Source organism: Bos mutus, chromosome 13, assembly GCF_027580195.1.
Source record: "Bos mutus isolate GX-2022 chromosome 13, NWIPB_WYAK_1.1, whole genome shotgun sequence".
NCBI classification, from domain to species: Eukaryota; Metazoa; Chordata; class Mammalia; order Artiodactyla; family Bovidae; genus Bos; species Bos mutus.
In genome coordinates, this window is record NC_091629.1 from 48,924,701 (window position 1) to 48,949,129 (window position 24,429).

At 42.7% G+C, this 24,429-nt stretch overlaps 1 protein-coding gene across 2 annotated transcripts in view; it reads right to left on the reverse strand.

The window, feature by feature from the left end:
• The window catches only part of UQCC1 (ubiquinol-cytochrome c reductase complex assembly factor 1), a 96,427-nt gene that overhangs the window by 21,640 nt on the left and 50,358 nt on the right, over positions 1 to 24,429 (reverse strand). For both annotated transcript variants that reach the window (XM_070381637.1, XM_005900418.2), the window contains exon 7: positions 22,390 to 22,498. In XM_070381637.1, the coding sequence (XP_070237738.1) occupies positions 22,390 to 22,498 (109 nt within the window). The remainder of the gene's footprint in view (positions 1 to 22,389; positions 22,499 to 24,429) is intronic.

Sequence of the window (24,429 nt, forward strand, 5' to 3'; positions counted from 1 at the left end):
TGGAAAGGCAGTTTATGTCTGACTGCAGATGGCCCTGAATGCCACATGAAGAAAAGACAAAGAAGAGTTCTAAGCACAGGGAAGCTGCATGGAGAGATCTGTTGTTATTGTTGTTTTATTGAAGTATAGTTGATTTACAAAGCTGTGTTAGTTTCAGGTGTACAGCAAAGTGACTCGTACATATATAAATATGGATAATTATATTTAATTCTTTTTCTGATTCTTTTTCCATTTTACGTTATTACAAGATATTGAATATAGTTCCCTGTGCTATTGGATAGATTGGGGTTTCCTTGTTCTTTTTGTGTTTTTAATTAATTTGTTTTTATTTTTGGCTGCACTTCGTCTTTGTTGTGCATGGGCTTTCTCTAGCTGCAGGGAGTGGCGGCTACTCTTCATTGCGGTGCACGGGCTTCTCCTTGCAGTTGCTTCACTTGTGGCGGAGCATGGGCTCTAGGTGGTCAGGCTTCAGTAGTTGCAGCTTGGGGGCTCAGTACTTGTGGCACACAAGGCATGTGACATCTTCCTGCACCAGGGATCGAAACAGTGTCCCCTGCGCCTGGCAGGCAGATTCTTAACCACTGGACCACCAGGGAAGCCCCTGCATAGATTTGTTTTTGAGAAGTAACCTGGCAAGTACAAACCATATACCTGGGGAAGGGTTGGAGGCAGGAATACCAGGAGGCTGCTGCACTGGCTCAGGTGAAAGTTGGTAAGAAACTGAATTAATGTAAGTGACAAAAGGAATAAAGAGGAAAAAGTCCAGCAAGATCAACAGGATTTGATTATCAAGTGAATGTGGAGCAGAAGGTGAGACTTGCACAGAATCAGACCTCACTGAGTGCCAGCTGAGAAAAAGAATGCAACTGTTACATGCAATCCTCGGCTGCTGACTTGCTGACCCTGGCGGCACTAAGCACAGACAACCAGTCTTGCAGGGTTTTAGCAGTCACGGTGCCCTCAACGTCTCTTATGTTGGGGTAATGGAAAATCTTACTTGGACAAGATGTAATACGAGCAAGATGTGTATTTAGCTTGAGCCTGCAGGCGTCTCCAACGGAGCAGCAGTATAGCACACCAGGGCCGAGGAGCCCGGGTCCCTTTCTCTCACTAATCTGTTCACTATGGGTCAGTGATTGTCATTCTTCTGGGTTCTCTGCATTCTACCTGAAACCATGAGATCTGATTTGAGTCAGCAAGAAGATATGGACACATGGGGTTTCCAGAGACACTTGCAGGCTCCCAATTGCCCCTTGGACCTCATGACTGCCATCTGTAAGTGCAGAAAAGCTGCAGGCACAACTTAGCTTTTTTAATGTTCTTCTATTAAATTTAGGCAGACTGGGGACAGTGGAAAACCAGAGGATGCTTGTTCCCCCCATCAATGCTGGCCATCTCAAGTGCATAGACATACAAGCCAAACAGCTGAAGATGGATACTTAAAAAGTTCAAGAGCTCTTTGCTAACAGAGCCTGGGCACTCTTCACTTGCCCTGGGTGCTGAGGATCTAAACAAATAGAGGACCTAAAGGCAACACTGGGCTCACAGGCCCCAGCCAGAGTCTGTTCCCACTCAGCGACTCCAAGACAGACATCATGTTACCTGGACCACAATGGTTTTTCAGAAGATCCAAAATCTAGTCCCTTCCTGATATTGAGATTCCTATCCCTTTTATCAGTCATGAATTCTCCTTCTATGCAGGAATGGGGAACGAAAGAGACAGGCAACCCTAATTAACTGAATCATACATGTTAACTGGTGACCCAAGCAGGGCAGAGGAAGTCAGACCAAAGTCCACAGTCCCAAACAGAAAAGTGGACATTTCCATTGTTCTGTTTGGATCACAGAATGCTTATCTGTCACTGTTTTTTCCTTACTGCTTACTGTTCAGCACCATACAACTTCCAAAATACTGACTCTGTGGTAATCTGAGAAAGAAGTTGTTCCCTGTTGTAGAGATGAGGAAACAAAGGCTCAGAGAGGTCAGATGACTTGCCTAATTATCGCTCAGCTCATAAACGCTCAAGATGTTCACAGAAACAAGGTGTTCTGACTCCTAGTCCAACATTTTTTTAAGGCTCAAAACAGATGTGCTGTTCAGCTGGTAGCTTATAGAACCTTGACTCCCTGGTGGCTCAGATGGTAAAGTGTCTGTCTACAATGCAGGAGACCCAGGTTCAATCCCTGGGTTGGGAAAATCCCCTGGAGAAGGAAATGGCAATCCACTCCAGGACTATCGCCTGGAAAATCCCATGGACAGAGGAGCCTGGTAGGCTACAGTCCATGGGGTCGCAAAGAGTCAGACATGACTGAGCGAATAATTTCATTAATTTCAGGAGTATCCTGGGAATGGCTGAGCCTGGATTCTGAGGAGGAGTGATATGATTAATCATGCTCAAGTAATGAGGGATCCATGGGTGAGGCAAAGAATGACGTCCAAATACCCCCTGACAATGGAAGGACACTTAGCCTTATAAGCTCTGCAACCCCATCTCTTAAGGTAATTCTTTTTCCCTTTTCCCATACAACATTCTTAAAAGGATAGGCATTTTATAAAAGAAAAACAAATGCTGGAATGCTATTATCTGTTTAAGAGATGCTCTCTCTCTAGTATTCAAGCCCCACTCAAACCTAAGAAATGCTCTGAAGTCTAAGTAAATTCTGGGCCCAAAAGCTCCATTTCCCTCCTTGTGACTCAGAAAGACAGATCTCTGAGTCTCTGTTTTTCCATTCAAACTATGCAAAATTGCCTTTTTTCTTTTTAGATTATTGCATGAGAAAAAAAAATGCTTAACAGTTAAGTAATAAAGTTTATAGCATCAAACACCTATCTCAGTCCCAGGCACTGTTCAGAAAGTCTCCTGTGTGGTGACTCGTTCACCCTCCACACTGCTGGAAGGTGAGGCAGGTAACACAGCTACTCCTATTCTACAGAGAGAAAACGGAGGCACATAGATTAAGACCGTGCCCAGGGACACATAGCAGGCAGGACCTGAGCCCAAGCGCTCTCCAAGTCTATGGCACTGCCTTGGACAGGAGGTGACAAGCCCGAACCACTCCGCCATGAGCCCAGGGCCTGACAGGCTCCGTCCTTCCCTTCGGCACTGGGGGCTGCCTAGCTTCCTGCACCATCCTGTCAGCACGCTCAACCCTGCCCTGGGCCAGCTTCTCTAGGTAAAGTCTGTGGCAAAAACAGAACATAAAGCAACAAAAACCAGGTGAACTCTATCTTACTTGTTTATCTATTGAGTTTGGGAATTAACCTATGAAAGATTCAACTTCATTTCTCTTCTTGGCAGAGACTAGATTGTAAACCCTGTAAGATCATTTCTCTATAATATACTCTCTACCAACAGCATTTAGAGATTAGCATGTGGTTAAAGACCAAATAAATGAATGAGTGGATAAATACTACGTGAAAACAATCCTTAACAGAGCCATACAAATTAATAATGTTGCTGGACCTCAAGGAAAAAAAAATTCAACAATACCTTCATCATTCAATAAATGTATATTTGTGCTAACCATGTACCCAAGCACTGTTCTAGGAGCTGAGGTGACAGCAATAAATAAGACACGATTTCTGAACTCCTGGAGCTGACATTCTAGGAAGGGAGGAGGGCTCACAATAAGCACAACAAAACACACAGGATGCTAGATAGTAATTTAGTGCTATTACTCCAATCCTGTCATTCAAGATCCCTAAGATGAGAAGTGCCTGTGTGTGGTGTACAGATATGGGGATGGGCTGGGAGCCTGCTGTTGCTAACAGCTGGCCAGCAGTGATGTGAAGAACTACTCAAGGACAGAACCAGGGATGTTTGATGGAAACTCCACTGTAAGTTCCTGGAAAATAAGGCCATGTGGTCCCAACACAGAGTAGGCACTGAGAGAACACCTGATGGTGCAGGGGATCTGGGCACTGTAGGAAGGGAGATTGGGAAGCCCCAGGCCTCCATGTGTATCACTCTGCTCTGCAACCCTGCCAGATGAGAAGGGGTCAGGGGAGTAGCTGAGGAAAATGTATCAAGAAAATGTGATTCAGAATATACTTTACCTAGCACAGATATCTCAATACACTTGTTAGTTTTTAAAAGGATTATCTTTACTTCAGTCTTTTCTTCCCCTTGAAGCCCCTTACCATGCAACAAAATTACTTGTTAAATTAAATCAAATCAAGAAGCATTTCCTGTATACTTATAATGTGCCATGCTCTGCACTGCCCACTAAGGAGGTTACTCAAGGATGCCCATGATCCTAGTACTTAAAAAATTTATAGGGCTTCCCAGGTGGTCCAGTGGTTAAGAATCCGTCTGCCAATGCAGGGGACATGTGTCTTCCCTGGTCCAGGAAGATCCCACATGCCCTGGAGCAATTAAGCCCATGGGTCACAATTACTGGAGCCCTACAAAGCCTAGAAACCATGCTCTACAATGAGAGAAGCCACAGCAATGAGAGCCCACACAACAATGAAGACCCAGTGCAGCCAAAAACAAATAAATAAGTAAACTTAAAAAAGGAAAAGGAATTTATAGTCACACTGGTAGAATAAGACACAAATGTAAATCTGGATGAATTAGGAAAGAGTCAGGCGAAGACAGGAAGAGACTGGAAGAAAAGTGGGGCAGGCAGGAAAGAGAAAAATGATGGTGAATCACAAGGGGCCTGAAGACAGGTTGAGGGGTGCAGTGCACATCTAGCAGGCCCTGCGGGGCCACTGGGTGTTGCTGTGTGATGGGTATTTGGCGTAAGTAGCGTTTAGGAAGATGAACTAGGCTGTTAATTGATTTGCAGGATGGATCTGAGGTGAAGAGAGTCGAGAGGCGGGGAACCAGTGAAGCTGCTGACAGTGAATTTAGGTGAGTGTAAGGCAACTGAAGTCTGGCTAGTGGTTGTTTTTAAGAAGCACTCCTTGTAGTTCTTCCTGCCCCTTTGAGCAGATGTCACGGTTGTAACACATATTGCGAACATTCAAAATCAGCTCAATAGATTGCAATCGACATGGAGAAAGTTATTATGGAGAAAGAAGTCCCTGAATGAGTTAGGAAGACTTGGGTAAGTTCATTCACTCATCCACTAACATCTGATAAAGGCCTATTACGTGCGAGGCACTGCCCTGCACATAGGAACACTGACCTTAAAAGAATAACCAATGAGGTCTGTAAGATAGGAAGACAAAAATGGAGGGAGTATATGGTAGTTCTAGGGATGGTAAAGGTAGCAGGATTATGGCAAAGGTGACAGGATGATGTAATGAAAAGAGCAACCGAGGGAATCAGCAGTGAGTTTTAATCTCTGCCCTGCTACTAATATGTGACACTGAACAAGCCATTTTCCTGGCCAGGACTAAGTATCCTCAATTTGAAAAGGCTGAATTGGGATTATCCCTGTGGTTGACAAGCATCTAGGAGATTGCCAGTCACTGAACCTGCACAAAATATAATCAGTGACTGCTTTGCAAATGTGATCAGCTAGCGCTAGTCCTGATTGGGGCTTCCTACCCCCAGCTAGAGCAGCCTGGACTTCCTTTACACAGTTCCTGGAGCAGGGTGGGGCGGGGGGTCATTGCCAAGTGGGATTCTTCTGACATCCACATTTACCCACTGCTTCAGACCAGACAACTCTAGCATGTCTGAAGCCCACATTTGTTCTCAAACCACTCTGGTCTCTCATGAGCCTTTGAGTTGAGGCTATTAAGAACAGGGCCAGTTCTTCCAGGGTTACAGGGCAAGAGAGGCTTAGCAAACACACAGGAGTTGTAGCAAACTACCATTCATTCTTGTAAATTCTCCCCTGGGTTGAAAAATTCTTATCTCACAGATTTTTTTCCCCCAAGCTGGAAAGATCTTTAGAAATGAATTGGTCCAGGGACTCTTGCTGATGGTTCAGTGGCTAATAAGACTCTACACTCCCAATGCAATGGGCCCAGGTTCGATCCTTGGTTAGGGAACTAGATCCCACACACGACAACTAAGCTTTCACATGCCATAACCAATATCCTGCATGTCGCAACTAAGACCTGGTGCAGCCAAACAAGTAAATAAAATAAGTACTAAAGACAAAAGAAAAGAAATATCCTGGTCCAAGTTCTGCATCTGCTAACTAATGGTAGAACCAAGTTTAGTTCCCTGCTCTTCTAGCTCCAAGACTAGTGAATGGTTTTTCCCCTCTCCCATCCCGTTTCCTCTAGAGAGAGGATCCTCTCTGCTAGGCAACTCAGCTGGGGACCTAAAGTAGAGCAGATGATAAACATCTTCTGTCTTTGAAAGAAAAGAGGTACAGCCATAAACAAATGTGCTCACAATCCCCAAAAAAACAGAGTTCATGTGAAAACTGAAGAATTTTAGCAAAAGGGCACAGGAGGCAAAGGAATGGGAGTGGGGGAGACACTTAGAATACCACTGAGCTCTTAATGGGAATGGTCTCCTACTTGCCCTGTAACCAGGTACAAACCACAAGCCCGCTGATTCTTAACCCCAGAGGCTGAACTACCCCAGGCCCAGAAAAAGGGCAACACACACAGTTTACACCTTTTATTATTCTGATAGAAATTTCTCCCCTGGGAGCAGAAAGGGGTCAAAAGTCCAAAACCAAAATTATATATAAGTTACAGCAAAAAAGCATTACAGCAGACAGTTATTATTATTATTTTTAAAAAGCCTCAGTGAACAGAGCAGAATAGGAGGTGTTAGAAAACTCACTCCAAGTAATTTATTCGCTGGGAACCACAAAGGGCTTTCCCAAGAACAGCAAAAACACCATTAATTTCCCCACTACCTTCCTTTCAAAGGACTCCAAACACTTCACACATATCGCTTTAAATTGTCCTCAAAGGCTCCAAAATAAGGGGTTACTATTTCCCCAGGTTCAAATGGAGAAACTAAAACAATCATGCCGGCCCTGTCTGTTCAAGACATCCTAATAGATTCAGCTAGCAGTGACTGAGTGTCTGCTATGCCCGTGACCCAAGCCAGGCAAACATGTGATACAAAGACAAAAGATACGATCTCTATCCTCCAGCAATCAGAACCCAGTGGGGCGTGACAGGTATGTACACAAATCCTCATGAAATAAGGCAGCCCATGCCAGGTGCTGTAGAAAAGGTCCCAACACAGTGCCTTTATCCTATCAAGTGATTAAAATATGCCAAGTACTGTGCTAAGTCTTTACCAGATCATACTGTTTAAATCACACACTGTGTGGTGAACAGAGAAAGAAATGCAAGGTAAAGAGACTTTCTCAGGGTCTCAAGGCCACACTACGGTTGAGCAGGAATTAGCACCCAGGTCTGTCTGGCTCCAAAGCCCATGTGATGGGAGGTAACTGCTTGGGAAAATGGTTTCTGGACAGTTAAGCACAAAGTGCCCATACCTTACAGGGGGAGAGCAGGACACAGGGGCCCTCACGAGGCTGTTAGGAAAAGACCTGTTTCCTCTGCCCGAAATTGCATGTGCACGTACTCCTCTGGATTCTCCATCATAGGCACTGCTCTTGTGGGTCAAGAAGCCAAAGGCAGTGTTTTCCAAAAGGGAAAAGAGCTCACTGAACCAAGGACTGCAAGGTCCTGAGCACTTCGTCTTCTGTTGGTGGGCACTGAAAGCTGATCTGGGCTAGAGGGTGTGGGATCCCTGGCTGGCTGTGACAGAAAGTCTACAGCCTGTGGGAGCAGGGCGTGGTGGTTGTGGTACCCATGCCAGCGGAGCATCCTTTACTCGGAGCTGCAGTGGAACTCCTGGAGAAGGAGCCCCCTGCTGGAGGTCCCTGGAGAAGGGCCTGGCCTGGAGACAGCTCGGCAGAGCTCACCTGGTGGGGGTAACCTCTGCCTCTTCTGCCAAGGCTCCAATGTGGAGGCCAAGGAACAAGGTGTCAGATTTCGAGGAAGAAAAGCTTAGGGACAGCAGGCTACTGTCCCCAGCCCAGACAGGTTACAAAGAGCATCACCAGCCCTGGGGAGCCCCTGGGTCTCAGCAAGGGCCAGGCTAATATATAGCTCTATTTTAAGCCCCCGGGACACAAAGCAGATGGGGGAAGAAGAAGGTCCTCCAAACTCTGGGAGCAAAGTTGGACCTGGACCTCAGGAAGCCCAGTCACCAGCCTAGCAGTCTTCCCATCTCATGTGGGATCCTTCTGCAGTTATTTTCAAATCTTAATTTCAACCTAACAAGACAACAACAACAACAAAAATCCTTTGATCGATAACAGTAAAAGAAAAGAGTTAAGTAACAAAGTGTGTGTGAGAGAAAGGGGATAATGAACAATTATATCAAAATATCCAAATAAGGGAAGTGCTATACTTTCTGGCAGCCACGGCAACAGGAAAGCGGGATTGTTACACCCTTCTCATTGTTAAATAAAGGGAGGCACAGAAGTTCATCAGGGCAGAGAAAGTTCTTAATTGTCAATGCAGAGAGGCTCATATATACACAAGTGAATGTGTATCTGCACACGCACACGTATGCAGATTACACCATTTCTCTTTCCAACAGGAACGGGGCAAACGGCTCTCCAGAGTCCAGCTGCCGCTCTGACGCCACACCACCACTGCATGCAATGAAGCACTTCAACAGTTAAAACATTTTTGTGCCAATATTTTAAGAGTGCAGAAGGTTCCAAATTACATGTAAAATAAACAATGCCAGACTGTGAAAACTCTTGGCTGCAACGTTCTCTGATGTTAACAAGAGTTTCTTTATTACTGTAACCTTTCAGAAGTGAATAAAAATTATTTCTCTGCCCTAGTTTTGCCCTCCAGTAAAAAGGAAGAGAACAGTGACCATGGAAAGAGCTGTACAATGACCTCTCCTGAAGGCTAGGAGGCTGGGAAGGGGGCAGCTTAAAACACAAAGCCTTCCATATATATGTTTCTAGTCAAAGGTGAGAAATTTAGTTTGTGCTATGCTGATCATATTGTAAAATTTTATGCTCCTAACATTTTTATGTAGCTAAAACCCTTAGGGGGATGAAAGGGCATTTTCAAGAGCAAACTAAGCTGGTATGATGGAGAAAACCCAAATCTTGATCAAAGTTCCTTACCCACTCAGTGAATCTCCTGACTCAGAAATTGAGTCTGAAGTGCTCTTAGAAAAAAGGGAAGAAGACCTATAGGTGGTCAGGACTTAGACAAAATATGTTCTTCTGCAGGCCACTGAGTTGGTGGGTCTATGGATACTGGACACACAGAAGGATCTCAAAACGGAGCTAGTCTGAACAGTCTGTTTTCACCACTTCAGGAAAAGAAGGAAAAAAGCCATCTAACAAAGGCAAACACGCTCTTGTCCTCTCACACCACTCTACCTTTACCTGTACCATTGCTCTAACCAAAATGTTCTTGTCTAGCAAACACTCATCCGAAAAAATACAATGCAAATGTCATCTACCCAGACTTTTCTACTCTGGGCAGAGCAATTTTAAAATATCATCATCTCTTAACATTGTAATCACCTGTTTATATGTTGGTCTTCTCCAACTAGACTGGGGATTCAGGGACAATATCTTTGTCATCTTTCTATCTCCAGTGCCTAGCATAGTACCTGGAAGCTAGCAGACCACAATAAAATGGATGGATGGATGGGTAAAACTTTGTTTGTGTCTGGGAACAGAAATCAGACAGAGAATGATGAACTGCTAAAAAAACAGAACATAAGCTCTGGGATTTAACACAAGGCTAGCTTTTCAGACTTTCACAGAGTTGCAAATGTTAAGTCTGGAAGAGAATTTAGAAATCATCTAGCCCTCCTCCCCAGAGAGGTGAGGTGATCTGACGTACTCAAGCTCACCCACAGAATAGCCGGGCAGGCCAGAACTCCTTCTATTATACCACACCATCCTTTCTCTTTACTGTCAAAAACTGTAGGTATAAATATTTATTTGGCAATTAGATCAGAAATATGATTAAGATTACAGGTTATGAGAATATTACTTCATTATGAACAAATGAACAATGTCACTCTAGGAACTCAAATAACTTGATATGAAATACAATACCTGAGTTGCTCAAAAAGCTAAACATAGCATACCGTATGACCCAGCAATTCCACTCTTAGGTATATACCCAAGTGAACTGAAAACATATGTTCAGTTACATGAATGTTCACAGCAGCATTATTCAAATAAGCCAAAAGTGGCAACAGCCCAAATGCCAATCCACTGATGAATGGATAATAAAATGTGGTATATCCATACAACAGATTATCCATAAAAATTAATGAACTACTGAAACATGCTGCAACATGGATGAACCATTGAAACATTATGCTAAGTAAAAGACACTAGACACAAAAGACCACATATTATATGATTCCATTTATATGGAATGCCTAGAATAGGTCAGTCCATAGAGACAGAAAGCAGTGGTTGCCAAGGGCTGAGAAAAAGGAGAGTAACTGCTAACAGGCACAGGGTTTCTTTTTGAAGTGATGAAAATATCCTGGAATTAGACACTGGTGATGGTTGCATAACATTGTGAATTTACTAAAAACACATTCAAAATGGTGAATTTTATGATATATGAATTATTATTATATCTCCATTTTTTTAAATGTGTGTGTGGGGGGGGCGGTGGGAATACAAGCTCTGCCCTCTAGTAATTTAACTGAAGGAGTCAGGGCCAGAGCTGCTTAAGGATGCAGAGGTTCAGAGTTATGTGACAAGTAATATTACGCAAGTTTGGGGAAGAAGGAAACATTAAAAAAAATCTAAAGCTAATGCTAGAACCATAGTTTTTAGCAGTGACCTTTTCAGAAAGTACAGAGTAAAGATTAAGAGCATGGGCTCTAGAGTCTGGCAGGCTTGGGTTCCAGTCTAGGCTCTTATATTTACTGTGTAAGTCTGGTTAAGTTACCTAACCAGTAGGCTGAATACTGGTCTCCTAAAAGATAGCTACATCCTAATTCCTAGAACCTGTGAATGTTACCTTATATGGCAAAAAAGGACTTGGCAGCTGTGATTAGATTAAGGGTCTTCAGATGGGAAGATCAGTCTGGATTATCCAGGTGGGCCTAATTGCAATCACATGCATCTTTATGAGAGGAAGAGGGTAATTAAACCCAGACAGAAGAGAAGAATGCAACACGACCACAGAGGCAGAGATCAGAGTGAAGTGGCCACAAGCCAAGGAGTGCCAGCAGTTACCAAAAAGCTGAAAGGGGCAAAGAACAGATTGAGCACAGCCTACTGAATATGATTTCTAGCTTCCAGACCTATGAGAGAACAAAGCTCTACTGTTTTAAGCCACCAATCTGTGGTAAGTTCTTACAGCAGCTATAGGGAACTAATATATTAATGCTAACTTCTCTGATCCTTAGTTTCTTCATCTGTAAAATGAGGATAGGATCTCATAGCTAAGACTGTTGTAAACATAAATTGAAATGGTGCTTAAAAAATGCACAGCCAAGAGAAAGTGCTCAGTAAACATTAGCTGTTACTATTGGGGAACTCTTTCTGCATTAGCTGAAACTCTCCCCTTTCACACGTCACTAGTCCATGCCCAGATCCTGCTCTTCTTCACAGGGAGAGGAGTAAGAGCTGGCCGTCAGGAGCCCTGAGTTCTGTTCTTCAGCTGGTTTCCAACTCAAGCTTACTCAGCTCTCCTAGAGCCAGCTTCTCCACCACTTAAATGACAGGATCAGACTTGAGCAGTAGCCCTCAGACTGACGGGTATGTTAGAATATTGATTGCTTAGAGATTCACACACTTAGAGAACGAACTTATGGTTGCCTTGCGGGGGGGTGGGGTAAGGGGGAAGAAGGATGGAGGAAAGGGATTAGGGAGTTTGGGATGGACATGTACACACTGCTACATTTAAAATGGATAACCAACAAGATCCTACTGTATAGCACAGGGAACTCTGCTCAATGTTATGTGGCAGCCTGGAGGGGAGTTTAGAGGAGAACGGATACATGTATATGTATGGTCGAGTCCCTTCGCCGTTCACCCCAAACTATCACAACATTGTTATCCACTATACCCCAATATAAAATTAAAAGTTTAAAATACAGATTGCTGGGCCCTGCCTCCAGAGTATCTCGCTCAGCAGATCCAGAGTGGAGCCCTAAACATGCATTTATAACAAGTTCCTAAGTGGTGCTGAGGCTGCTGGTTTGGAGGCCACTTTGAGAATCCTGGATTAGATTACTTCAAGGTTCTTTTCCAGTTTTAACAGTCTAAGATTCCCCAGGAATGTCCCATAGATGTACTACTCCAGTAATAAACATAGCTGTATCAGGCTGAAATAGCCCTTAGACTTAAGTTCTTTTCCTAAACAGACAGTGGGGGATGGGAGAGTATGAGGTTATATGGTCAAGACTACTTTTAACTTTCAAACGAAGCAGAATGAAAAATCTTAAGCGATGGTGGGAACAGGAAGAGGCTGTCCCCTGATCCAACATGCTGGCCCCATTTTAATTTATCTTAATCCCACCTTTCTGCCTTTGCACCAGACCCCTCCCCCTCATGCCCTCCTCTAGAAACACATCTAGGTGTCTCCTGAATTCATTTATTGGCTCTGCCGTGCACAGTATAATACTGCCTTTGTTAGTCTCCCAGCCCAGCCTTTCCAAGCACGGTGTTCCTCTAGTCTTTAAAAAAAAAAGAAATAACCAAGGAGTCTCTGAAAAATAATTGTAAAATCAACTAAGGCAAATTCAGACGATGTGGAGACATTCAGGCTCTAAAGGCTGGAAAAAGAAACATTCAGAACATTGTTCGCATTCTCATCTTTTTTCCCCTCCCTTAATCTCTATCAGTCCTGTGGAGTAGGAAACCTCTGCCGTATTGGATTAGAAATTCTGAATACAGGGGCCTCAGGCGTGGGACTGCACTGGAGAAACAGAACACTTCTAGATCCAAGGAAAGCTGTCCTCTGGGTCTTTAGAAGTCTCCGGTGCAAAGACAGGGGGGAAGGACCCTCCCATGAAGTTGACTTCCCCCTCCCCCGACCCCCCAAGAGGTGTCATCGTACAGTAAGGCAGACCCTGGACGGGAATCAGCATACCCTAGTTTTGATCCTCATGTTGCTGTCGGCTAGCTGCGTCACCTTGGGCAAATCAATGAACTCTGAAACTTCATTTCCTCACCATGGAAGTGAGAGGGTGGGAACAAATCTATAGTCCTTAACCTGATATGAGCATCAGAAATCTCCTGGGGAAGTTTTCCAAAATACCCACACCTGAACACCTTCAGACCAAGAGAATCTCTGAGGCTCCAAGTCTCATGTTCTAAGGTTCATCTATCCTACAAAGTAGATTAAAAGTATAAATGATGAGAGAGCCAGAGAATCCATGAGGCTGGGCAGAGAGTTAAACATGAACCTTTTTGGTGGGGGGGGCGGGTGGAGGATGGGTCAGAGAAACCGAATCCAGGTACAATAAGCGATCTTTAAGTCAGTATTTGGGAGATAGTAGTGGCCAGGGATTAATAACAGAAGCAAGCTCATACACCCAACAAGCATCTGAAGGGTAACTACGTTAGGCACTCTGTGTTAGGCACTAGGGATCCTGGGATCCTCATTCCATATAATGGGTATGACCTACACAAACCCATAATTATAGTATAGCAATGATAAGCCCTATTTCAGAAGTTTGTGCAAAGTGCTGGAGGAATACAGACAAGGGAGTGGCAAGTATACTAGTATTACTGGGGGTTGCTGGGAAAAGCTTCTTGGAAGAGGTACTATCCAGCTGTGTCTTAGAGTGCCATGAGCAGAAGAGACAGGGTTACGACCATTTCAGATAGAGGGAAGTGTGTGAATGAAGGCATAAAAGAACACAGAACATTATAGCACCAGTTAAACTGCAGCATGAGTGGAATGTGTGTTTCAGTGTGTTTGTGCACATGCTCAATCATGACCATTTGCATGTAGGAGAAGTTTGTTGGGAATTAAACTAGAAAGGTGGGCTAGAGACAGAATGTGAAGGCCCCTCCCCCGATTTTTCACTTCAGAAAGCTTCAAACTTATTTTTTTTAAAGGTGTAGAGTAATATATGAGAGTTGGACTGTGAAGAATGCTGAGCGCTGAAGAACTGATGTTTTTGAACTGTGGTGCTGGAGAAGACTCTTGAGAGTCCCTTGGACTGCAAGGAGATCCAACCAGTCCATCCTAAAGGAGATCAGTCCTGGGTGTTCATTGGAGGGACTGATGCTGCAGCTGAAACTCCAATACTTTGGCCACCTCATGTAAAGAGTTGACTCACTGGAAAAGACCCTGATGCTGGGAGGGATTGGGGGCAGGAGGAAAAGGGGACGACAGAGGATGAGATGGCTGGATGGCATCACCGACTCGATGGATGTGAGTTTGAGTAAACTCCAGGAGGTGGTGATGGACAGGGAGGCGGGGTGTGCTGCGATTCATGGGGTCGCAAAAAGTCGGACACAACTGAGCGACTGAACTGAATACATCAAAAACTTGCATGAACTTTAGATTCACAGTTTTTAGTATTCTGTGACATTTGTTTGACCTTTATCCATACACACATACCCTTTCTTCTTTTGCTAAATCATTTGCAGATATCAAAACATTTCACCTCTAAATACTTCAGCAGGTATCTTCTAAGAACAAGAACATCCTCCAATATAACTACAAAGGGTTCTATATGTCACTGCTAAGAAGTTTGAATTTTGTCCCTCAGAGATTTCTAGACAGAGGAGGGATATGATCAGATGTGGGATTTAGAAACATCTCTGGCAGCTTAAATGACAGCAGGGTTCATGAGAGGAGGAAAGTCCAGAACTATTAATAGATAGGAGGCCATGCCCATTAAAGAAGAGATGATGAGGACTGACATGAAGCAATAGAACAGAAGAGAGGATAAAATCCAGAGGTATTTGGGGTGGAAAAGTAACAAGACAACTGAATTCAGAGGATGAGGCAGGAGTTGAGGACAACTCTAAGAATTCTAGCTTGGGGGACTGGATTGGTGGTGATGACATCAGAAGTAAGACAAACACAAGAACAGGCAGACTGCCAGGTTCCTCTCCATGGAATTCTCCAGGCCAGAATACTGGAGTGGGTAGCCATTCCCTTCTCCAGGGGATCTTCCTGACCCAGGAATCCAACCAGGGATTCCTGCATTGCAGGTGGATTCTTTACCAGCCGAGCTACCAGGGAAACCCAACTAACACACAGCATTAGCAACCCCTAAAAGAGAGGTATGGAAAATGGCTTTAGCTGTGCCTGAGAAACATGGCTCTAAGCAGTTTTAGAACTATGGTACAAAAGACACTGGAGGCAAAAAAAAAAAAAAAAATGATGGGTTGGAGAGGTAAATAGTTCTGAAATGATAAGCTGAGTTGGGAGTACTTAGCATGAGGAGTACTTAAGAAGGTATTAGGGAAAGGCAGGACTCTGTCAGTGCACCGAGTTAGCCAGGGCTTTGAAAAATGGAATTTTCAAATGGAAAAATTCAAATTCAAAAAATTCAAAATTCAAATGGAATTTTCAAAAATGGTCACTTTTCTTCTACAGAAATTTCAGGAGGTAAACTGAAGATAAAAGGGTAGGTATCAAATTCACTGACTCATTTAGTCAAGAAACACTTACTGAATGCCTACTAAAGACAAAGCTCCATTGAGGCACTGTAGAAATACAAAGACAAACAAGTAGGAATTAGACCTCAGGAAACTCACCATTTATAATTTCAAATACAGAAAGGTTTATAACTTCTTTCAAGGACCCTCCCTGAAGTGGAGTGAACCCAGTATGTCACTCAGAAGGTCAGATGCCTGAGCCATTAGACAAGCATCCTGGGTGTAAACACCCAGGCATCCCATCAGTTAGAAAACTACCTAAACGGATGTCCCTGGTGGTCCAGCGGCTAAGACTCTGCACTCCCAATACAGGGGTCTCAGTTTCAACCCCTGGTCAGGGAACTAGATCCCACGTGTTGCAACCAAGACCCAGTGAGGCCAAATAAATGTTAAAAAACACACCTAGAAAGAGGAGAGTGAAAAGGTTGGCTTAAAGCTCAACATTCAGAAAACTAAGATCATGGCATCTGGTCCCATCACTTCATGGGAAATAGATGGGGAAACAGTGTCAGATTTTATTTTTGGGGGCTCCAAAATCACTGGAGATGGTGATTGCAGCCATAAAATTAAAAGACGCTTACTCCTTGGAAGGTAAGTTATGACCAACCTAGATAGCATATTGAAAAGCAGAGATATTACTTTGCCAACAAAGGTCCATCTAGTCAAGGCTATGGTTTTTCCAGTGGTCATGTATGGATGTGAGAGTTGGACTGTGAAGAAAGCTGAGCACCAAAGAATTGATGCTTCTGAACTGTGGTGTTGGAAGACTCTTGAGAGTCCCTTGGACTGCAAGGAGATCCAACCAGTCCATTCTAAAGGAGATCAGCTCTGGATGTTCTTTGGAAGGAATGATGCTAAAGCTGAAACTCCAGTACTTTGGCCACCTTGTGCGAAGAGTTGACTCATTGGAAAAGACTCTGATGCTGGGAGGGATTGGGGGCAGGAGGAAAAGGGGACGACAGAAGATGAGATGGCTGGCTGGCATCACCGACTTGATGGATGTGAGTTTGAGTGAACTCCAGGAGTTGGTGATGGACAGGGAGGCCCGGCGTGCTGCAATTCATGGGGTCGCAAAGAGTCGGACACGACTGAGCGACTGAACTAAACTGAACTGAACTGAAGGTACTCTATGCACTCTTGATACCTATTAAGGCCTAAGGATAAGAAACCTGTGTTGAGAAAGGAACTTATCCACTAGAGGTACATCTTCAGTTGGTCCCTGCTTAAACTCATGAGCCAATTCCAAAATAGAATTGCTCTGCCTTCTAAGAATTTAGCCTTCCCTCCCCTAATAACTAAGTATCCATTCCAACTGCTCAGGACATTTACAAAACATTCAAAAGAACGATTGATACTGGAAAACAAACATGTATTCTTATTTTAAAGGCTTTGAGCCCAGGGGACTGCTCTGTATTTACACTCAACCATTCATATTATTGGCCACAAAAAACTATATCTTTAAAGTGGTCCTTGCCTTTTAAACAATACCTTTGGCAGTGAGCTTTAACTCTGACCTAGAGATATAGCAAACTTTTTTACCTCGTGGTAAAACAGAGGAGTTTGAATGAAGATTTTTGTGGGGGGAGGGAGGACATGGCAATGGAAATATAGAAGCCTGGAAGGAAATTTCCAGAAAAACTAAAGTATAAATAATTCTACTACCTTTTATAGACTCAAAACCTTTGCTGGTTTAGAGACATAAAGTACTTTGTGTATAAATTGTTTGTTTTTTTTTTTTCCAATCAAATAATTCCACTAGAAGATTGAGAAAGCATAAACAAAGAAAAAGGAAAACTGAGAATGGAGATAATTTCTCATTTCTTTCTCTTCCCACATTTAAGACTAATGAGTAAATAAATATTCTCAGAATAAAAAGGATACTTCCCCACTCCACTTTTTCCAAAATTTATAATGGGCTTTCAGAACTGTCTTCTTTCATCAGAAGAAGGCATACATTCAGCCAAGGAGCAATGACTAGCACTTTGGAGAGTACAAAGAAGGATAAGTGTGATCCCACCCCCCAGGAATTCACCCAGAAGGTGGTCACGAATGACAGTGATGCAAAACAGAAGCAGTTAAGAGCCAGAAGAAGGGTATGTTGTTGTTCAAGGTATGTTGTTGTTCAGTCGTGTCCGACTCTTTGCAACGCCATGGGCTGCAGCACTCCAAGCTTCCCTATCCTTCACCATCTCCCGGAGTCTGCTCAAACCCATGTCCATTGAGTCGGTGATGCCATCCAACCATCTCGTCCTCAGTCGCTCCCTTCTCTTCCTGCCCTCAACCTTTCCCAGCATCAGGGTCTTTTCCAATGAAGGGTATAGGTAAATCAAAAAGGTACTTACAGCTAGGGGAAACCATGATTGGCTTCCAATTTGAAGTAAGGGGGAGGGATGTGGAGGAATTGAGGCTGGCATGTTAGGGCAATCTAGTATACTCATACGGCGTGAACAAAGACAAAACACAGGAAGGGCAAGACATTCAGCTTGGCTGCAGTGAAAAGGATGTGCGGCAACGACGGAATGCGATGTTCACTGCGTGCTTACTGTGTGCCCGGCACACGTGCTAGAGGTTTCTCATATTTAAGGCTCAAGAAGAGCTAGGGGAAATGAGTTTGGAAAGGTAGTCTGGAGTATGATCACAGAGGACCTTGCAAAGCAAAATGCTGGTTCTGAAAAGCAAAGTAGAATTTTACAAAGGAGTCCAGTTCAGCCCACAGCTCCTCTACCTCCTTCTAGGCCCTCTACACCATCCCCCATCAAGCAGCTCTGCTAGAGCGAGGAGCAGGAGAGTGTGGTCACAGGAGGTTCATCCTGATCCCAGAAGGCTGCTAGCAAGAAATCACCTGAGGCAACTGTCCTCAGCAAGTTTTCTTGTCCTCAGCAAGAAATGTTGCTGAGGCAACTGTCATGCCAGGGACCACTGATAGAGATAAATGTGCAACTAGTTAACTAAAGCCCATCCCCACCCCCTCCACCTTGTCTCCACAGTTTGGAAAGCTTAAACCTGCTCATTGTAAGCCACAAGGTGGAGATGTCTGGCAGGGCAGAACTGAGAGGAAGTCATTTAGCCAGCCTAAGGTTACCATTAACACTTTGAGCCACTGCCTTGAGCTAATTTTTATGTTTGTTTTTTAAGTTTGGTTGAAATGTCACAAATGGAAAAATTAAGTAAAGCGCCCCTGGTTAGCCACAAGACTGGACACACCTGGCTGCAAACCCAGCAAAAGAAACTTACTTCATTAGTAGGAGAGGCAGAAAGTGAAATTTACATCTGAAATCTGCCTGCACCAGGAGAAAGCGCTGAGGCCAAAGGCGCTGTCTGTTTTTACAGCTGTGTCAAGTCTTAGCTCTCTACTCTTACCAACACTCAGGAGTGAGGCAAGGGCCCAAGGAAAAATGGTCTCCAACCTCTTCAGCTGCAACTCAGCTCACAAAGGTTTTTAAGAACCAGTTAATGAAATAAAACAAGACCAGATGAGGTGATATAATGAACTTTATTTCCACAGCTAATTTATATGTTTAAATCCCAAATAATGTTTTTTTAAAAGTGAGACCTCTCTACATTATTGATGTGATTTTTGTAACCTCAAATTTAACACTTGCTTTTTATATACCAGCTTCACTGATGATATATGAGGCTGCCTTATTTTTCACAATAGTTGGGCTCCTGAACAGCTGGTAAAAAGCAAATTTTTGGAAAGTGAAAATTTTCCCACCAAATGAGACTGGAACTCTAATTCAAAGGATTTCTTGACCCAGATTTCTAATGTGTCATTAATTCACATTCTCAATCTTCCTTACACCAGTCCACTCAAGCAATGTAATGGCTCTAAGAATTCTTTGGCAGAAGAAAAATCACCACTACATTGATCAGTCTTATAAATTTTACTTTTTAGATGAGTTTTCTTAAAGATGCCAAATAACACAGAAGTAGATTTGCAAATTACCACCTTCACATCATAGACTTTCAAAGCTTGGAAAAGAAACTCGGAAATCATGCAACCACCCGCCCCCCCAAGTGTTTTTTTTTTTTTTAAACCAAGAAACTGAAGTAAGGGAGGAGAAAAGATTTGCCAGCCAGGGTCAGAACCAGGCCAGACTGGCTGCTTCTGCCTACTACTTTTCTCCAGCCACATGCCATTCTTGTCCAGCCTAATCTTCCCATTTCTTTAGGCTGTACACATACCAAAGACTGAGGTCCCCTCTACACACACACACAATCACACTCACAACTCAGAATTGGCTAACATATAATTGTCTTGCCTGTATAAAGGGTGTCTATTTATAGCATGACATTGGAAAGGGAGGAGCGAATCAGTTATAATGGAAATATAAGAATAGTAATTCCCCAACTCTTTCAAGTCTCCATTATTTTTAAATCATCGTCTTTTATACTCTTTGTAAGTAAACCGGAGCTTGGCATTTCTCTCATGAAGACATATTTAACAGTCTACACTTGGGGAGCATTATGGATCATCTAAATCCCTGCTATTCAAAGTGTGCTTGCTCCTTCCCCATCCTGCCCTACCAGTGCTACTGCCATCACCTTGAAGAGTTTAGAAATGCAGAGAGACTCTCTGGCCTCACCCCCAACCTACTGAATCAGAATCTGTATTTTAACAGGATCCCCAGGTGAACTGCAGGTACACTAAAGTTTGAGAAATGCTGATCTAACACACTTCTCTCTAAGACAGCATAATATCTAGAACAATTCAGACAGAAAAATGGTTGGATAAAATGGGGTGGGGGGGAAGGAAAGGCTAATTCCTGCAGGACTGCATTGATAGACAACTGAATCAGAGACTAACGAACCAAGTATGATCTATCTGACAAATAAGTTGGCTTTAAAACAATTTCAGAATAAATTTCAATTTATTCATTTATTCAACAAGCATTTATTCAACCACTTTTCACTGTGTGAACAAAAAACTGTGGATAAGATAGGTTTCCTGCCTTTATAAAGCATACAGTCAAGTAGAAGGGATATATAAAGTAACATGGGAGAAGGTTCAAAGTGCTGAAAACTGCGATGAAGATAAATATATGTGTGTGTGCATGCATGCTTAGTTGTTCAGTCAGGCCTGACTCTTGTGACTCCTCTGTCCATGGGACTTTTCAGGCATTGCAGGTGGATTCTTAGCCCGCTAAGCCATCAGGGAAGCCCCATTTATATGCAGATCCAAAAAGAAATTCACTTGGGGGTGGAAGTGGGGTACAGTAAAAGGTTCCTGTGGTCTAGCAATCAGCAACCTACGGTTCATAAGGCTATTCAAGCCGGGGACAGCTATGGCCCACATGGTTCCAGTGGTTCAACTCCCAGAAGAGTTTAGACAACAGTGATAGGAAAACAGACTAACAGAACCACCGTGTAACTGCATGGCAGTCAGCACAGACTTTGGCTGGCCAGGGGGTATCACTGGTCATCATTAAAAGGGATGATTTGAGACCACCAGCACTACGGTATATCCACTGCGTACTGCCACAGAGTTGGCTGGTAAGTACCTGAAAGAATGTGGAACACTCAGCAGGATGAATAGCTTAAAGGCTGTTGATCCCACTCTGGGCAGCAGTAAGGCACGACAGGGAGAAACATGAAGCAAAGAGTACATTACAAAGACAGGGGAATACTGACTCCACTGGATGGATCATGATGACGATGATGACAGCAGCTGAAACACTGAAAGAGACTATCATCTTTTTAGAATGACTGGAAATGCTGATGGTCTGTTTTCCCAGAGAAAGGCATATAAGTGTCAATGAAGCTATCTAAAGGTGAACCCATGTCTCCTGTGCTTTCTGTATACCTGGTTCCTTCAAAGACAAGAGAATCTGAAAATACCCTCAATCCAAATTCTCCAAAGGAAACCATCATTTCCACCATTTAGTTTCAAAGACTACAATTTTACACATAGGGTAAGCACATGGTACCGTTAGACAATAACATAGGAAGTGTGTGAAAATAATTACAGTAGATAAAAGTGAAAAAAGGGAGATCTCCCATTTAAATCCCATGCAGCACGCAAAGACCTCCAAGACACATTTAAAAAAAAAGAAAGTTGCAATTAAGTGCACAGAGAATGATACCATATATAATAAAATACATACACACAAAACCACAGAACTCTCCTCTGTAATGAAAGAAATCAGGTCACCCCATCGCATGACCCTGTCTAATGGTTTGGCTTTAGATGCTCCCAAGCTGTGAGGCAATGATACGGGAAAAACCAAAGAATTACAATCTATTAAAACATGGTATAGATACACAAAATATACAATATACACAAAGGAAGAGATTGGTACTTATATAATCTATTGTATTCTAATGTTTTGGTTCTGGCTTTCTATTGTCATCATATTCTATGTTATACATACACGATAGGTTCTCCTTTCTCAGGTTATTAAAGATACTAATGGACCTTTTCAGTATACACCTTGCCAAAGTATTATAGGTTGTCAGCGATCAAGGAGCTTGTTTTTAAGTTCCTGAGGACACTGCAGGCCCCCAGTCAGGATCTTTCTATTCAAACTAATTGTGAACTGAACAATGAACTGGTATCAGGTACAGTATCCTAAAACTGGATTATTATTTGATTTTATCTATTCACGAAATCCATCCCTCCTATCACCATGATTTACTTTTTAATAATGCCATCTCTGAACACAGGATGTCCTCACACTGACAAACCATGATAATGTGTGCAAACACAGAAAGTATCCAGAGCTTGTCAAAATCCACGGAGGCAAAAGTGAGTTGAGTTCAATTACCACTTGACATCAGAACTTCAACTCAAATTCTAGAACTTCAACTCAAGTCAGGCAATCGCTCAATGGAGTTTTCCAAGACCAGAATCTGACAGCAGTCACTTACCCCCATGATTCTGCCACGCTGCTCAACATCCTCCCACATAAAATGAACTATGATACGACACATGTATTTCCCACTCCGGCCTTCCTGCTTCATTCGGACTAGACACATCCTGGGTGGGAAGAAGACATAAAGAGTCACTGGCTGTTGGCATTTTTCATGTCACATGTTTCCACTGAAGGTCAGTTCATCTGAGAAATTTTATCGAAGGGCACAGAATCAAAATAATCAGAAGTGATTTTATAAGAAACCTTTTACTGAGTGATAACATGGATACTGAAAAGTACATGTATCTTAAGTATACAGCTTGATGAGTCTTTACATATATACCCATATAAGTACCACTCATGAAGACACAGATTATTACAGCACCTTGCATGACTCCCTCATACATGAAAAGGACCACTTTTAGCTGTTTAAAGGTAAGTCTTAATCCTTCATTTTACTGATGAAAACAGGAGTTCTAAATAAGGAAAGTGATTTTCCCAATACCATAGAGCAGTCTATAAAGGTGGGGATAGTATTTTGCTGGCCAGTATGAAGGCCACTAGCCACACATGGCTATTGAGCACTTTAAATAGGCTAGTTCAAACTGAGATATGGTATAAGTTTAAGATCTCAATGATTTAGTTCAAGAATATAAATATCTCAAAATTTTTTATATTGTTTACATGTTGAAATATTATCAGGTATACTGAGTTAAAGAAAACCCATTATTAAAAGTAGTTTCATTTTTTTCTTTTCACTTTTCAAAATGGAGCTACTAGAAACTTTTAAATTGAGTGTGTGACCTGTATTTTATTTCTGTTGGACAGTACCTGTCTAGAAGATAGATCACAGAAAGTATTATGATTTCATCTGTATAATTATCAAATTGTTTCCCCATTTGAATGTACGTTCCATTGATGGCAAACACAAAGTCTTGGTTGGTTTTTTTTTTAAATCACTGTATATCTAAGGCTTAAGTACAGTATGCACACAATATATATTTGCTGAATAAATAAATGAATAAAACATCTCAGGGCCAAGTTTAGGGCTCTTTCCCCTATACCATATTGCCTCTAATCAGTCCAGAATGTTCTCTGCTTAATACCTTACATAAGAATAGAAGAAAGAAAGCGTCAGTCGTTCAGTCATGGCCAACTCTTTCTGACCCCATGGACTGTGGCCCACCAGGCTCCTCTGCCCATGGGATTCTCCAGGCAAGAATACTACAGTGGGTTGCTATGCCCCTCTCCAATGGAACTTCCTGACCCAGGGATCGAACCTGGGTCTCCCACATTGCAGGCAGATTCTTTACTGTTTGAGATGCCAGGGAAGCCCCAAGAATGTAAGAATTATGTTTTATTAATTAATAAATGTAATACTATATTTATCATATATAAGAATATAAGCAGGGTCACTAATTTTCTAAGCTAGTTCCTAATCTCACTCTTATGACCATACATAGTTCTATTATCTCTTGTTAAACAGTTACTAAGCAGCTACAATAAGACTACTCACCTAAAAGACAATTTCTATTACAATTATGGAGTATTTGATCTAAACTGACAATCCTATCTCCATACACAATTAATGCCCATTTAAACCTACTAGCAATAGTATGGTCCAATGGAATGATTCCATCCTGGCCTGCCTCAACATCTCCATGAATGACTAAGATGGAGAAGAGAAAACAAACTTATCAAATCTGTAGACTGCAAGAAGTGGGGCAGGAAGACAAATATGTCAGATGACCTAACCATGAACTAAAAATACTTCATAGACTCTTTCAATGGGTTGACTCTAATAGGGACACATCTAAGACCCTGCACTTGGGCCTAAAAGAACAGCTGTAGGGTACAGGATAGGTGTGCCACTCCTGTCTGGGTGTGAGAAAGCCTCACAGGCTTATGATGACAGTATACATTCAAGGGAAGTCAAGAGGATAAGGCTGCCCGCCGCAATTAATGTGATTTTTAGATACAGTAATGCAAATATAATATCTTCATGTACAAAGTGAGATTTTTGTTCTGTTCAGCAGAGGTCAGACTCCACTTTTAG